This window comes from Tachysurus vachellii, chromosome 3 (genome assembly GCF_030014155.1).
Source record: "Tachysurus vachellii isolate PV-2020 chromosome 3, HZAU_Pvac_v1, whole genome shotgun sequence".
Lineage (NCBI taxonomy): Eukaryota > Metazoa > Chordata > Actinopteri > Siluriformes > Bagridae > Tachysurus > Tachysurus vachellii.
Window position 1 is genome coordinate 18102200 of NC_083462.1, and position 16662 is coordinate 18118861.

At 41.9% G+C, this 16662-nt stretch overlaps 1 protein-coding gene across 5 annotated transcripts in view; it reads right to left on the bottom strand.

Annotated features, from left to right (window-relative positions):
- Nucleotides 1-6784: 6784 nt before the first annotated feature.
- The window catches only part of sipa1l1 (signal-induced proliferation-associated 1 like 1), a 73430-nt gene continuing 63552 nt past the window's right edge, over nucleotides 6785-16662 (bottom strand). For 2 of the 5 annotated variants that reach the window (XM_060866100.1, XM_060866099.1), the window contains 9 exons: nucleotides 14617-14714; nucleotides 14086-14525; nucleotides 13775-13993; nucleotides 13219-13378; nucleotides 12691-12925; nucleotides 11433-11606; nucleotides 10646-10757; nucleotides 10103-10181; nucleotides 6785-9942 (listed from right to left, as the gene is read on the bottom strand). In XM_060866100.1, the coding sequence (XP_060722083.1) occupies nucleotides 9799-9942; nucleotides 10103-10181; nucleotides 10646-10757; nucleotides 11433-11606; nucleotides 12691-12925; nucleotides 13219-13378; nucleotides 13775-13993; nucleotides 14086-14525; nucleotides 14617-14714 (1661 nt within the window). In that variant the 3' untranslated portion in view covers nucleotides 6785-9798. The remainder of the gene's footprint in view (nucleotides 9943-10102; nucleotides 10182-10645; nucleotides 10758-11432; nucleotides 11607-12690; nucleotides 12926-13218; nucleotides 13379-13774; nucleotides 13994-14085; nucleotides 14526-14616; nucleotides 14715-16662) is intronic. The other 3 variants (XM_060866103.1, XM_060866102.1, XM_060866101.1) reach the window with 3 other exon arrangements.

Genomic DNA, 16662 nt, shown 5'->3' on the forward strand with positions numbered 1-16662 from the left:
GATTCATGTAACAGGAAATGGCACAAGGTGGAAGTCAAGTGCGTAAACTGAGTACCTGCAGTGCTCGTGGCCTGTCGAGGCCTCAGTGACGTGACTCAGGTATGCAAACAACATTGTGTGTGTGTGAGCGAGGAGATAAGGGCTGATAAACAAACACCTCCGACACCATTGACACCACTGGAGGAGGAAATTACGTACGTCGTGTTGCACAATTCAAACACACGGCTGGGAGCGTCAACGTCAGCATCAGCGTCATGGATGTTTTGGGGTTTTTTCTCCAGTGAGGCAACAGATTTTCCAGCTAATTCTACAAGCAACTTATTTTTTAATGTTGGCTAAGGTTTTTTCTATTTTTTTATTTTTTATAACAGAATTCCTAGAATCAGCGTTTAATGTCTATCCCCATAATACTGATGGAATCTAAACTCAGACTGTAGCACAGGTTTATATTAATGTGCTTGTTCTGATTAATGTGCTTGTTCTGTATTACAAACTCTCTCATAAACTAGCCCACTAACTAATTAAACAAGCCCACAACTAGCCCACAAATTAAACTAGCCAACTGATTAATTAAAGTATCCCCCAACTAGACCTCTGGCTAATTAAACTAGACCAAAACTAGCCCACTGACTAATTAAACTAGCCCAAAACTAGCCTACTAATTAAACTAGCCAACTGGCTAATTAAACTAGACCAAAACTAGCCCACTGACTAATTAAACTATCTCAAAACTAGCCCACTAATTAAACTAGCCCAAAACTAGCCCACTAATTAAACTAGCCCAAAACTAGCCCACTAATTAAACTAGCCAACTGATTAATTGAAGTATCCCCCAACTACAACTCTGGCTAATTAAACTAGCCCGCTGACTAATTAAACTAGCCTAATGACTAATTAAACTAGCCTAATGACTAATTAAACTAGGTAATTGACGCATAAACAAATACAGAGCGATGACTGTAAACACTTCACTGTGCAGTTAAAGAGAAATCATCAAAGTCCTGGTGGGAAAAGTAACACAAGCTGCAATCAGCACTAAAAGTAATCAGAGTTACAGACATTTACACATTCCCTCCTAAACACACTTTCTTTTACTCATCACTGTAATGATGAAACCCAAACTAGCATCAAAAGCTTTCAAACGAAACCTTTAATTTCTTAGAGCTGAACCTCAGCATAAACATTTCAACCTCCTGCTGGATTTTTATTGGATCATTACTGCCTCGACATGCAGGTGACGTGAACTCATTATAACTAAACCCAATTTTCTGGCTGTGTGTCATGTTGCTAAATTAGATGCTGAAATGGGCTTCGTCTCGCTGAAAATGTGCCACATGATGCAAAAAAAAACTTTCGCTCCGTTTTGAATCCTTATTGACATTTTTGGAGGTAATTTTTTAATTCCGAACAAAACTAAAATAGTCAAAAAGATGTGTGAGGATTTTCAAATACTGAATATAAAATAAATGTGGACTTTCTTTGATGTTTTTATTCTTTTGATGCTTATTGGGTTTGTTTGGGATTTTCACAGATTTTTAAAAATATTCTACGTTTTTTTTTTTTTTTTGCATCTTTGAGCATTTTGTAAATGTTCTCTGTTTGTAATAATGATCAATATAAACAAATATTTTTCTGCAGCTCTGTAAAAAAGCTTTAAAGTGACTTTTTAGTCACTTTAAAGAGGTTCATTTAAATAATTTAATTGCAGTAGGTCAGAAACCTTTGAGCTCCAGCCTGAGCCTGTGTTTTCGGATTTGTTAATGTGTTTTTGGATTTGTTAATTTGTTGAAAATTTGTCTGAAAATTTGACCATTTTCAGAGGCAACTGACCTAACACAAGGTGAAAAGTCTGACTATAAGCATGGTGGTTCCTACTGTTTTGGACCTAAACACACATCTTCTGAAAATGGGAGAGACAAGATCCCAGTGCCAGACTTTAATTAAGGCCCTTCACACCTCTCTACAAAGATTTTCAGGAATATTTGTGAAAGCTAAAATGGCCATTGAGTGTGAAGAACCCATGCCTTTTTACCAAGATGTTTACTTTCTTTCTGCAATGCCTGATCCACAATTTGGTCTTAACTGGGTGGACTTAGATGTTACCAACCATGATGCCACATCACTAAAGAAGTTCAGAGAAGATGTAAAGAGGACTCTGAGCAGTTAGTATTTTTCTCCATTCCACTACATTTTAATGCCACTATTATTTCATATATTAGTTAAAACATATGTGACCCTGCCTGTGGAAACCCAGCTAAATATTTAAACCCAGCTAATTGTGATTTACTGTTTTCTACATAAAACCATCTTACATAATGTAAAGAACATTCTGTGAAAATACATCTATAACCTTGTTATCTTTAACACTGATCATGTCAAAGATTGAAATCATAGTAAAATTAATGATTGAAATCAAACTTTAACTCTTTCCCCACTCTCTAACAAAAGTGCTTTACAAAAATACAATTATCTCAGCTTTTTGCTAAAAATTTTGTATTTCTGAAGAAACCTACCGATATTTGAGAGGTGATAATAGAGAACAAATGAAGATAGGATGAAACTTTTTTTTGTTTGAAAGCAGAGGGTCTGTTCTTTCATTTGATATATTATATGGTTATATATTTAAAGAATAACATTTTCTGGAAGGCAGTAAACTTTTGTGAAAATAAAAAATGCTGGCGCTGGCTGGCAACTTAAAAAAAAATGCTTGTGGGGAAAGAGTCTCAAAATTAGACTATGGGACTTAAGTCTGGATTTCAGAGATAGGGTCACAAATATATTCCAGTAATAAACATAAACATGCTATTTTATCAGCACATTATCATGCTTATACTAATGCAATATTGTATTATGCTGTTTTAGGTACATTGATCTCGGCCGTTGAGAGTATGGCAGAGAGTGACACTTCTCAGCAGCCGAATGCAGATGATTCTTCACAAAAAGATTCTCCACCAATCAAATTGCCATGGCTAGTAGCCTGCTACAAAGCCCACAAAAGCCAGCGCAACCTTACAGTGGATGCCAGTGTCTCTGATCAGATAAGTAAATACTTCACTGACATTCAGGATCCATGTACTGACACAGCACTTGTCTTCTGGTCTAAAAACAAGGACAAATATCCCCAACTGCATACATTAGCAATAAAACCTTTGTCAGTCCCCGCTTCTTCTGCACCAGTGGAGAGAATTTTTAGTCGGGGTGGATTACACATCGTGCTCGTCTGGGTTACAGGATGGTGTTCTCACTGGTGTTCTCACTATTTGAAAAGCAATTATACCCATCTGTAATCTTCAAAACTTTTAAAAATGCACATAATTCAAGGCAAATTCAGTAGTTAACCTTGAAAGTTAAAAGTTGTTATATTTTAGTTTAACATATGGTACAGTAATGTTATGTGTACTAGAATTGTCATGTAGGCTAGTAAAGTGGTACAGTTATGTTATGTACTGGTGGTACTGGCTGTAATTGTAATAAAATTGTCTTTATACGTCATATTATGTGGCAATTGTTTCCTTTTTGCCCTCAACTGACATCATTTTTTTATCATTTTACTTTTAAGTCTTTTCTCAGACCCAACTTCATGTGGACTCGGACTTGACTCGGACTCAACCTTTTCTGGTCTCGGTCTTGACTCGGACTAAACCCTCTCTGGACTCGGTCTTGACTCGGAATCGAATGAGCTGGGCTCGAATACAACACTGGCTAATGACACAAACGTTACACACCCTTCTCTCTATTCTCTCTCTCTCACACACACCTCCATCAGCCCTTTAACTCCACATCACATTAATAATTCAGTGTGAAGGAGAAACAGGAAATGGAGGTCTTGAGAACCTGCCGCATGCCCTAAAGGCAGAAGTGTGCACGAGACGCATCCAGACTGAATACCGATACAGAAATTAATAAAAACCCGAACCCCAAATTGACTGTTTCTACTCTGTGTGGAAACTCACGCTCCTCTAATCTGATTTATTGTAAAGTGATGGAATTATACTGTAGTATAATTGCAGTAATTCAGTAATGAAAGCAGACTCTCTGCTTCAGCTGCTGTTATACGACACGGGGAATAAACTTCATACGTTTCAATATTTATCTCCCAGAATAACAACTCTGGTTTTATTTTAATGTTATGATCAGTTTAAAGGCTTGAATGTTTGATATCGCTGCGATATATCGCTGTGATATTCTCATGAATGTTTTCAGCAAAGTTATTATTGTAGTTCTTCATTTACATTGTTTATGTATTATATACATGTGGTGCTGCTGAATCCTGGATTCTGATTGGTCAGAAGGTGTTGATTAGTTTTCTAGCAGTGCAGCTGCACATCACAGGGTTATAATAATGTTCCTGTAACATCATCACGTCTGAAGTGTTTCATTCCTCTCAAGCCACAACCATGGCATTTTTTCTTAAAGAAAAGATATTTATTTTCTTAATAATGCTGCAAGTCTTTTTATCCGTTTATAGTTACATATAATGATATGGATCGTAAGCAATTTAGTTATGTTCTCACTTAGGTTATATTGTCTGTCTTCACCAGGCTCCGCTTTTATTCTCTCTCTCTCTCTCTCTCTCTCTAACAGACCTCGGTTATGTTACAGAGAAACCATGAAGTTCTGAAGATGTCAGGAAACATCCGAGTGTTGAGGCACTCGAGACACGAGACTCCTTCCATAAACGTTAGAGAAAATAAGCCTGTTTAAAAACCCCTATGGATGAGATGTTGTTACAGCAACAATAACATGTTAGAAGACCTTCTCAGAAGAAGCCTGTGCTCTCTGTGGGTTTCTCTGTAATCGTCTAGAAAGCCGCGACGAGTCACGTGACCATGATTTTTACAGTTTATGTGAAACCCGAGTCACGTGTGACTCACTCCACAGGTTTAGAGCAGCTCGATATCTGAAAGCTTCCCAGTTCACTCCCCAAGCCTCCGTGCGCTCAGCCCTCACACGCTTCCTGTTCCATTAAAACCCTGCCGTACATTTACCCTGTTTATAAATCACCATCAGCTCACGTCACGCCTCTGCTTCCACTCTCACGCGTAATGGAGATCACTGCAAATTGCTCTTTTATTGCCGGCTTCCGACCTGAAATCTGTCAAACATGAAACAACAGATGATAATCTTACAGATATTATTTCAAAAGTGCATTTGTTTATGCAATAAAAAAAATGCATAGTATAAAGAAAAGAAATAATACTTTATCAGAATGAAATTAATAAATGAATTTAATTGCACTGTGAAGAAAGGGTTTGGGTTTGTGGGAGTGTCATTCTGAAAGACAACATGGTTTTATACATTTTAATACAAGGCATTGTTATACTGGATGGATGGATAAACAAGCAAAATGATAGATAGATAGATAGATAGATAGATAGATAGATAGATAGATAGATAAGAGCAAGTGATCTAGAAAATATGAACAAAAAATTCTACTTCTTGAATTTGTGCTAAAATGTATGGCACAACATGCAATTCCAAATTGGGATGCACATTCAAGTGATTTACATATTCATATGAATGCATATTCAGTGTAATTAAAGGCTCTTTATATGTAAATATTCTCAATAAAGTCTTTACTAAACTGAACTGTAGTTGGTTACCGGTTCCAATTTTCTCAGATATCCGGTCCACCGCTTGTTTTATTAGACCGGGACTTCAGTTAATATCTGGGACTTAAAACCACCTGTGAGACTGTCCATGATGACAGACATCAATCAGATCTTCAGGTTTTCACGGCTTCATCAACAATGGCAACTCACCCAGTCCCTGTAGCCTCCACAGACCATCACACTACCACCACCGTGTGTCACTGCAGGTACGAGGAGTTCTCTGTACACCAAATGGAACGACACCACTTCATTTTTTTTTGCCCAGTCACGGTCTAATCCTGATCCGACGGCTGCAGTTTTATTCATTAGGGTTCTTGGAAGAGTTGATTCACCACTGTTCCAAATGTTCTCCATGGCTCACCCTGCTAATTAGTACAAGGATTTGTGAATCTTTTCACACTGAAACATTTCAATAACCAATCTAAGGAACTCTCTCGTTTCTTCTGGAGTTTCTTTTGATTGCAGCTTGTTGAAACCTCTTCACACTGAAAAGTTCTGATGCTTAGCTTCATCAGGGCTGACATTAATCCATCCAGTGTGAAACCCAGCGATTGACAAATTTACTAATGACATTAGATCAGGTAACTAAGGTGTGTTTATCTGTCCACGGGTAGTCTCTGATGACCTTTTATCCCTGTTGAATGATGGAAACGGTCATGTGGCGCTGCATGCGACGTAAGTGTTGGTCTGTAGTTGAGGTGTTTAGTGTGCTGTGGTGTTCACAGGGTTACTGACTGACTCGGAGGAGGATCAGCGGGAGAACAGCAGCGGCACTTGGCGCCTCCTCTTCAGTGACCTCGGCTGATTGCTCGCTGTGACAGGCAATTATCCGGCTGCTGATGGAAAAGACACACACACGCAGAAAAAGAGAGAGAGAGAGAGAGAGAGAGAGAGAGGGAGAGAGAGAGACAGCCAGAGAGAGAGAGAAAGAGAGGGAGAGAGACAGACAGGGAGAGAGAGAGAGACAGACAGACAGACAGAGAGAGGCATAAACAGAGAGAGAGAGACAGACAGAGACAGACACAGACAAAGACAGAGAGAGGGGGAGAGAGACGAGAGAGAGAGGAAGTGTTTGAAGGCAGTGACAAGTCGCTTAGCTAGAATAAAGAATAAACACAAGGAGACGTCACGTGACATTTCACCTACGAATATAAATTAATTTATTGGCCCAGAAAGCAGTACACCTTATGGAGCGGGAGGCAAGCAATGTGCTATTTCATTTAACTTCCACGTCATGAAAAATTACAGCAACTCAAATATATTTTATTTTTGCAGTTTATTTAAGAAATGTTTTAATACCGTTGTGATGACTGGGAAGTTTGTTCATTCAATCTCTAGACTTTACAAATAAAACCAACAGAATCATGTAAACAGTTCTTCTTAAACATAGAATGTTTCCTTGTTTTGTTTTTTGTTTTTTTAAGAAAATGTGCACATCGTCGAAGCGAAACACGTATAAATCCGGAGGAGGGTCGAGGAGCTCGACGAAGGACCGTCTTCTCCTGCTCACACGTGATGACGCACATGACGAAAGGCAATGACCGAGAAGACGTTTAACGTTATGAGGCTCCATCGACTGTTAACATAGCAATAATAATAATTATAATAATTCTTATAATAATTAGAAATCTATACAAAAAAAATATTACAGTGCAAAGTAAATTATAAATCTGACTGGGAAAAAAAAAAGAGAGTTAACGTTCACATTCAAATAAATCTGAAGTGGAATATTGAACAAGAGTAAACAATAGTCATGGAGCTTAAAAGCTGACAAAAGTATTCGAATATAAATGTCACGTGTTGGAATTATATTATACTCATATGTGATGTATGTTAATTCACATCAATGTGCATTTTATTCAGCATTTTTTTTTAATCCTTGCTAAGCTTGCCTTTAAAATGTCACTGAAAACAACATGTTCACTGCACATACTGCAAACTTTAAGGAGAAAAACAATGTGATCAATTCTGAGATCTAATCTGTCTAATCATGATGAATTAAACGTAATTAATCCTACAGGTGCTTGACAACACAACTCTTACACCACCTAAAGGCAGAGGGATGCAACTACAGGCTTTATCTATGCAAATATATGTAAATCAGGCTATATGTAAAGCTTCCAGGAGTCCCAAAGAAAAGTCTCTCGTGTTCACTCACGTCTATGAATTAAACCGAGTTCAGTGGACCGAGACTAGATATGACCCATAATGTTTGATATGTTTTATTGAAATGACTCAATTTCTACCGTATGAAAACGATTAGCAGCACGTGCAGTGTGACTAGCTAGAATGTTGCTTAATGAAAATTATCATCTTTGGCCTAATTTACATAAAACATCTAACTGTGATTCTTTTTTGTAAACGTACAGAATCCAACACAAGTTAAATTACAACCACACGCTGGTGTGATTTAAAGAGACGTGTACGTGTTCGAATTCTCCCCGAATTCACATTCAAACATTTTTGCCAGCGTTCAAGTTCCACAGAACAGGAGCTCTTATTTAAAACCTTCCTGAAAGTGTAAAAGGAGAAGCACGACTCTTTATCGTTAACTCACTCAGGCACACGGTCTCTAAGATTCTCTATAATGTACAAACCTGAATCAATTAGTTTTTTCGGGCTTTCGGGCATCTATGTGATTCGTTCGTTCCTTTAGCTGCTGGTAACCAGAAATGATTCAACCGATTCGTACGATTCGAATGATTCTTAGAACAGAATCGATAATCTCCATTCAGTGCTGAATATTACGTTTGATTTTGAGAGTTGCTTGTGAACTGTTTGAGCTCAGAACAGCCGTGTGTGTGTTTGGGGTAGTGTGAATCTCAGATTGATGATTAGGCCCAGCACTGAGAGGCAGGAGCGAGATTACAGGTTGTAGCCGTTCAGCCGTATTGATTATCGGCTGATTAAAGCCCTTCCTTTGAGCAGGCACGAAATTCGGTGCTGACGCGAGCAGAAATCTACCTTCTGTGCTGACCGGTTTCCTCCGTCAGAATAACTCCTTACTCTTCTCACACACACACACACACACACACACACACACACACACACACACACAGCCTGAGCTTAATCTCTAGTTTCCATTAACACAAACAACAAAAGGAGGAAACGACGAATGCCTTGATTTTTGTTTGTTTGGTGTTTTTTTTTTTTTTCAAAACTGAAATAAAGACTGTAGCTAGTGAAACAATCATTTTTCACCACCAGAGGGCACTAAGGCAACACGACGACGGCAGGCGAGGGCACCACAAAGCACGCAAAACGTAACGGCATGAAATTAAACGTACAAAATAATAATAATAATAATAATAATAATAATAATAATAATAATAATAATAATAAATCATCATCATCATAATAATAATAATAATAATACACCTACATAATGAGCATCTGTCTGGAAAATAAACATTAACTTTCTACTGTACGGATATTTATTTATAATACAAACAGAATAAATTAGAGTTGTTCCCCCCCCCAAAAAAAAAAAAAAAAAAAGAAAAAAAAGAAAAAAAAAAAGGTTTTAAGAGTTTTCAGTGTTCGTACCGCAGTCCTGCGATTGCTTTACGTGAGATAAGAATCTGACACGGTGAGATTAGATTATTATTATTACGGTCTGATGAAGCCGACGCTTTGAGAACGTCGGCCTATTGCTTTTGCCTTTAAGGGAAGAAAAGAAGAAGAAAAAAAAGCCAAGATTCTGCATTCAGTCCATTCTGCATCAGATCGTCTGTAATAATAAAATGTCATAACGTGTGGCTTCCTTCCTTTTTTTATTGTACTGCTGCATTGTAGATTCACACCACTGACCACGCTAATTGGAGATAAAGAGGGGAAACAAACACACACCAACTCCAAACAGCACATTGACCCAGCAGAATCTCACAAGCACCACAATCTCTCTCCAAAAGAAAAAAAAAAATTGTCACGTTCTTCCTCGACCTACGGAGTCGCGTAACCGTGATCCTGGATGACCGCTCGTCCCTGCAGACTGGTTCAGTAAATAAGAATTCATTCTCTTGTTAAACATGATGAAAAAGTCGGCCTGAAGAAAGACTGGTGGTTCCTGTGCTGTGTTCCGACTGGCATGAAGAACGCTCGACAGAACAAGGGTTGGATTGTTGACTGGTGCTCGTGTTGGTCCCAGGTGAAGCTGGAGGATGGAGCAGCTGCTCCGGCGGTGCTCTCAGTTCAAGTCGATGGTGTTGAAGACCCACTCGGTGAACTTCTTCAGCTTGGCAGCAGAGTTCTGCGACTCCTCCTGGAGCCTCTGGTTGTCCTCCCAAAGCCGCTTGATCTGAGCCTGGAGCTTCAGCTTCTCCTCTCGCTCCTGCACACAAACAGGCCACAACTAAACCTCAGAAATATTTCTGCATTGAAAACCTACCTTATAAATATAACCACTGGTAAAACACTTTGTTTTGTCTGAGGATCTAAACAAACTGTAATTACAACCTGTTTAATAATTCATAAATAAAAAAATAAAATACCTTCTTCAAGGTGTCCTGCAGCATCTTCACCAAAGACTCGAGCTGAGAGATTTTTCCAGCAAAACCCACAGGAATATCACTGCAGGGGGGGGGAGACAAAGAGAGAGAGAGACAGAGAGAGAGGGAGAGAGAGGGAGAGAGAGATAGAGAAAGCATGAGTCAGAGTGAGAAAGAGAGAGAGAGAGACAGAGAGAGAGGGAGAGAGAGGGAGAAAGTGAGAGAGAGATAGCGAGAGAAAGTGGGGGGGTCGAGAGAGAGAGGGGGGGGAAGCAAAAGAGAGAGGGAGAGAGAGAGAGACAGAGAGAGAGGGGAAGAGAGGGAGAGGGAGAGAGAGAAAGCATGAGAGAGAGAGAGAGAGGGGGAGAGACAGAGAAAGAGAGAGAGGGGGGGGGGACAGAGAGAGAGACAGAGAGAGAGAGAGACAGAGAGAGAGAGAGAGAGAGAGAGAGAGAGAGAGAGAGAGAGAGAGAGAGAGAGAGAGAGAGAGAGAGAGAGAGTGTGTTCCAGTCTGTAGTCAGTAGTGGCAGTAGAACTGATACTCACCTGGGAGAAAGTCTGGTGTGGGGAACGGGCTGCAGCTCCAGCTGCTGGGAGCTCACTGCACTCTCACCACGATGACTGATGTCCTGAGAACTGAACATAAAACTTCTCTGAACTGAGATGAGGAGCATGGAGGTGACGAGGAGAGGGAGAGGGAGAGAGGGAGAGGGAGATAGGGAGAGAGAGAGAGAGGGAGAAAGAGAGAGAGGGAGAAAGAGAGAGAGAGAGAGAGAGGGAGAAAGAGAGAGAGGGAGAAAGAGGGAGAAAGAGAGAGAGAGAGAGGGAGAGGGAGAGAGAGAGAGAGAGAGAGAGAGAGAGAGGGAGAGGGAGAGGGAGAGGGAGAGGGAGAGAGAGAGAGAGAGAGAGAGAGAGAGAGAGAGATGTGAATGAGACACAGGGTCAGTCAGGGTCTGCTGTATATAAAGCAGTAAACATGATAAACCTCACGTGTTTCACACAGAGCTCTGCACTCCAACCCCACTGACTAACTGTCTGCAGCATCCGTTCACCTTCAGCCGGCTGTTGCAATATTACATCAGTGTTTCTATAGCAACAGCTTCACGAGGACTCGAACGACAAAACGCCACACAAGCAGATTTTAAAATGTAAAGTGTTCCCTAAAAATAGGGTGAAGCGTTCTGTAAGGAGAAGTGTGTTTATTTATCGGCTACGGAAGGAGTTTGCATTTATTTACAGAAGCAGTGGTAATAAACAGAGGTTGTGTTGGAGCACAGGGCTGTGAGTGAGGCGAGGCAAAGGCAAAGAGAGAGAAATAGGAAAGGTAGCTCACTGCGTGGGGGTCTCCCCTCACCCTCGAACGCGTTAGCGGCATCTACCAGGTGGCTCCAGTCCAGGCCGCTGTCCGTGTCTGTGTCAGGCAGAGGCATGAGGCCCAGCTCAGGAGACGGCAGCCTCTGGCGCTCGTGGAGGTCTGCTAGAGAGGTGTCAGACGCGGAGAGGTCACCTGACCCATGGCCAATGAGAAAACATCACACGGTGCGTGTCAGCTGAACGAGTCTGGCTATTACACTGATTAACACACTAGGACTGTGACCCGGTGCCGGACTTGTCCTGATGCGTGTACAGGAAATCCTGGACTTAAACACTAAACTAAAGCACACGGTAGGGATATGAGATCCTTAGCAATCAGACTAGACACGGTTGTAGCACGTTAAGAGAAATCTAATCGAAGCTATTTACTAAGAAGAAGAAAAAAATGTATTAAGTAATGAACTCAAACAAACAAACAAAAACAAATAGAATGACAGATTTGCAAATCAAGATAAAATCTTTACAGATACTGTAGCCTATAAATTTTAAGTAAAAAATAAAAAATACAAGTGGGATAAAATGAAGAAATGAATCCTGTTCAAAATGTAACTATAGCAACAATCACACACACGTTATATAACCGCGGACGTTAGAATTGTATAATCGTATTTCTTTTATTCGTATTTCTGTTCCTATTTTGTTGCAGATGTAGACACTATCCATCCATCCATCAAAATATTCATCTCTCTCTCTCCTATTGATTTATTTATCTATCTAAGACTCCCTCTATCGATCTCTCAAGCCGTCTATCCATCCGTCCCCTGTACGTCTATTTATCCGTATTTACATTTACAGCATTTAGCAGACAATCTTATCTTACATTTTTATTTCTGTTTATACACCTGAACAATTGAGGGTTAAGGGCCTTGCTCAGTGGCTCTGGCAACTTGGTGGACCTGGGATTCGAACCAATGACCTTCCGATAAGTAGTTGAACACCTTAACCACTGAGCTACCACATCCCCTCGTATTCATCCACCGGATGATCTCAAAGAACAGAAGCAAATCACACTCAATAAAATACTAGCTGCTGTGTTAATTAATTACTTCCTCCTTATAACGCAAAATTTAGTAAGTATTCAAAGGTGTACACAAGATGACGGCTGCCTGAAGAGTCTCGATGCCGGAAAATTGATGCATTTTTTTTAACTACTTACCTGTATTACGGGTCACCTGTATGGTATTTGACAGGTGCAACCATACCCACGAGCTACTCACCATGCATCTTGATGCCCAGTTTGTAGGATGGTCTGCGCAGTGGTGCCCCGCGGGTGGTGGGTGAGCGCGGCAGGGTGGAGCAGCTGAACAGCACGTCGCTGGTGAGTGCCTGCTCCAACACCGCATCTCCCAGTGAAGGCAAGCGCTGGCCACGATAAATACTCTCATCGGAGAGGGTGCGCTGCAGCGAGCGCCGGCCCGTACCGCTCGCACCCGAGCACGATGGCTGCAGAGACTGAGACACAGCAACAACAGAGGAGCAATGAAGAGTTACACTACGACACTGGAGACTTAAGCGTTAAACAAAACGCTTCTTCTTACTCTGCTAAGAAATGTATGTAAAGCTTCCAGACCACAAACTAAACCTATAAACCATTACAATATACATCAGCCTTTGGCAGCAGTTCTAATAGAATATTCATCGACACCGTCTGACCAATCAGAATTGAGAATTCAACAAGTATGTAGTATTAACTGCAATATTAGAAGCTGTTGAGAAGCTGTGTGTGTGTGTGTGTGTGTGTGTACCTTGTCATCATGATGGATAGCAGGTGGACTGTCCAGGGTGATGAGTTTCTTCAGATCCTCCTCTACAGTCGATTTGCCCAGTGGCTGTGGTGAGTGCAGGTCCCTGAGAGAGGGTCGGGTCTGAGACGGCCCACTTTCCGCTCCCTCGCCCTGAGGCCTCCTGGGTACGAGTTAAAATAATAATCGACCCTTTACATGCACACATCATGTAAAGATTTATATCATAGACTCCAAAACAGCTAAAAAACTAAACTAACCATGGACATGTAAATGTTTATAAACTCCACTTGATATACTATGAATGTTTTAATGTATTGTGTTTAACTCTGATGCATAGACATACTCATGTTTGACCACAAGGGGGCGATTAAGAACCACACAATAGAATTTTGCTTTTTTGATTTGGATCAAATTCTTACCACCATAAGCTGTAATGATGAGACACATTAGGCTTCATGTACATGTCATATGGGTTTTATTAATACCAATATTTCAAGCTGCAGTGATCTAACTCAATCATAGTGCTCTCTGACTCCATGTTTAGACCAGCGCTCACTTCCGAGTGTCTCCGAAGTCCACAGAGTTGATGGTGCTCCCTGGCTTCCTCCAACCAATCAGGTACTTGCTGGTGGCTCCCTGGCGAGGGTAAAAGCTCTTTGGTCCTGGAGAGACCGAGCTCTGTGAGGAGGAGGAGGGTGACGTGGTGGAGGGAGACTCATCGCGGGGAGAGTTGTGACTGGAGCTGAGCACTCCGGGGCTGGCAGAGTGACGCGAGCTGTGATAAAAGAAAGTGCACAGGATTAAAGTTTTGAATCTAAAGAAAAGCACGTCAACCTCCGCTGACAAATACTGTGTCTGAGTGAACACCTGGAGTGGGATGCCATGTCGCTCAGGCTGTACGAGCTGCTGTCACGCATTAGCAGATGTGTAGGAGGACTGCGTGTGGTCGGAGCTTCTGCAGGAGCAACGGCCGGCTCCGCGGCCGGAGGCGATCTCTCCAGTACGCGTCGGCCTCCGTCAGATGGCCCGTGCCACGGCGAGGCAACCCTCTCTCGAGGTGCCGAGGTGCCCACAGTGAGCAGGGAGCTAGAGCTGCCGTGATGGGGAATGTAGGAGGTGGCGTCGATGCCGCTGTCAGCTGAGGAGCCCTGCAGGTATCCGCCTCCGCCCAGACCGTTAGGCTCAGGGTCAGCGACGTCTCCTGGACCGCCGCCTCCCAGATCGTACCACTTGTCATCGCTGTGACCGCCACTGGAGGCTGTACTGGAGAGCGTGTTACTGCTCGAGTGGGAATACGGGCCCTCAGACTGAACCAAGATAAACATTTGTCCAGTTAATAAAACCAACACTTTCACCTCACTACACTTTACACCTGAGCTTTCGTCTGTCTCGACTCACCTGGCTGCTCTTCTTAGGTGACAAATGAATGACCTGCTCCTGCCTCTGGATGCGTGGGCCACCCGAGTACGATGTTCCGGATTTACTGGCCGGGGCATCTGGAGAGATATAAAGCGATGATTATTATTAATGTGTCAGTAAAACACTGGCACACAGAGACACAGATTAAACACAAAGCAAATAACAACACAGCAGCAGATTTAAAATGACACGCTGGAGAAGTACTCAAGACTCATAATGCAAGGCAATATAATCACTGTGGCATAACCACACACACACGCGCACACACACAGACACACGATACAAAATACTCTCATATTCAACACCGTGTAAAACACTTTCTCAGTAGAGGCTTGAGCGGAGCGGTGTGTGTTCTGGCGCTGCGTCACCATGGAGCTGTACAGCGTGTAAATGAGACCATTGTGTAATTTCTGAGGTGTTAGGTAAGAAGAGAATAACCAAAATAGACCGCAACATGTGAGCAATTGCTGAAAAAGAAGAACGCTGAGCGAGAGGTAGGAGGACGAGAGATGCAGGCATTGATGCAGACATGTCTCTGAATCTGCACTCTCTCAACACTGATCATCTTTATTTACAACATCCAAAACTCACCCTGGTGGAGCTTCAACAAGTCTGTAGCTCTGCCTTACATTATATTACCAGGAATAAAACATCAAGTGGTGTGAAAAATAAACAATGACGTGGTCCGAGTTGCTGTTTCGGTCGAACGTTGAATGCATGTTAAAGTCCTTATCTGTAAGCACATCAATGCGTTAATTTTTTTATTAAAGCACACGATGTGTTAATGTTTCAAATGTCATGTAACGATGTCACTGTACTTTTCTATTCTATACGAGACCTATAGACCGTAGATGTGCTTTTGGGATGGTAAGACTAATTCCCTTCATCCTGCACCACACCGTTTATTATTATGGACACAAACACACACAGACGTCTGAATCGTGACCTCAAGGAAAGTGCTTTTCCCTTTTCCTGTGTGTATATGCACAAAAGCCTACATGGTGTTATTTGAATGGTACAGAGGGAGGCACTTCCTTTAGCTTTTCCGTTCCATCCTGAACTTTTCGTTTCACTTCCTGCCCTCGTCCACAAGTGCAATGTAAATACACTCAGCATTGTCTAAAAGAAACGCTGTACCGCTCTTTCATTTGCAAAGCCATCATGAGCAGCACTTTTATGGAGAGCTCTGCTTGGGTACAGGGAGGACGTGGGTCAGGACGTGTTCACTGGCCTTTCGTGACCCAAATCGGCGTCCACGGTCATGCGAGAGGGGAATAATTCTAGGCTGTGGCGAGCAGTCCAGCGCTCGGGCCATGGTGTCTGCGGTGCGGCCAGGCTGCATGTGCTCAGTGTGGGCTGCACCCTGTTATTACTGCTACAGCCTGAGAGAGAAACAGGATAACTAAGGACAGTGAAAGGGGTCAAAGCAAGAAGGGAACTACAAAAGCCACCCACACTCTCAGTAAGTCATGCGAGAGAGAGAGAGAGAGAGAGAGAGAGAGAGAGAGAGAGAGAGAGAGAGAGAGAGAGAGAGGAAAAGAGAGAGAGAGAGAGAGAGAGAGAGAGAGAGAGAGAGAGAGAGAGAGGAAAAGAGAGAGAGAGAGAGAGAGAGAGAGAGAGAGAGAGAGAGAGAGAGAGAGAGAGAGAGAGAGAGAGAGAGAGTGGAAGAGAGAGGGAAGAAGAGAGAGAGGAAAAGAGAGAGTTGAAGAGAGGAAAAAAGAAAGAGAGAGGAAGAGAGAGAGGGAGAGAGAGAGAGAATGACAATGAGAACAGGTGAGTGATGTAAGGCCAAAGACAAAAATAAAAGAATGGAAGGATTTCTGTGAAAAACACAGTACATGACTGAAAGAACCGAGATGACGGCAGTGTCACTCACAGCAGAGTGCAAAATTTCATTGCAAAAGAAAAGAGAAGAGAGACGTTACTACGGTAACAAACATGTCCCCTGACTAGCACTGTAACGACAAACATTCAAAAAAAGGACAAAGATTCCTATTGGAAACAGTGCTGTGTCTGTAACACTGT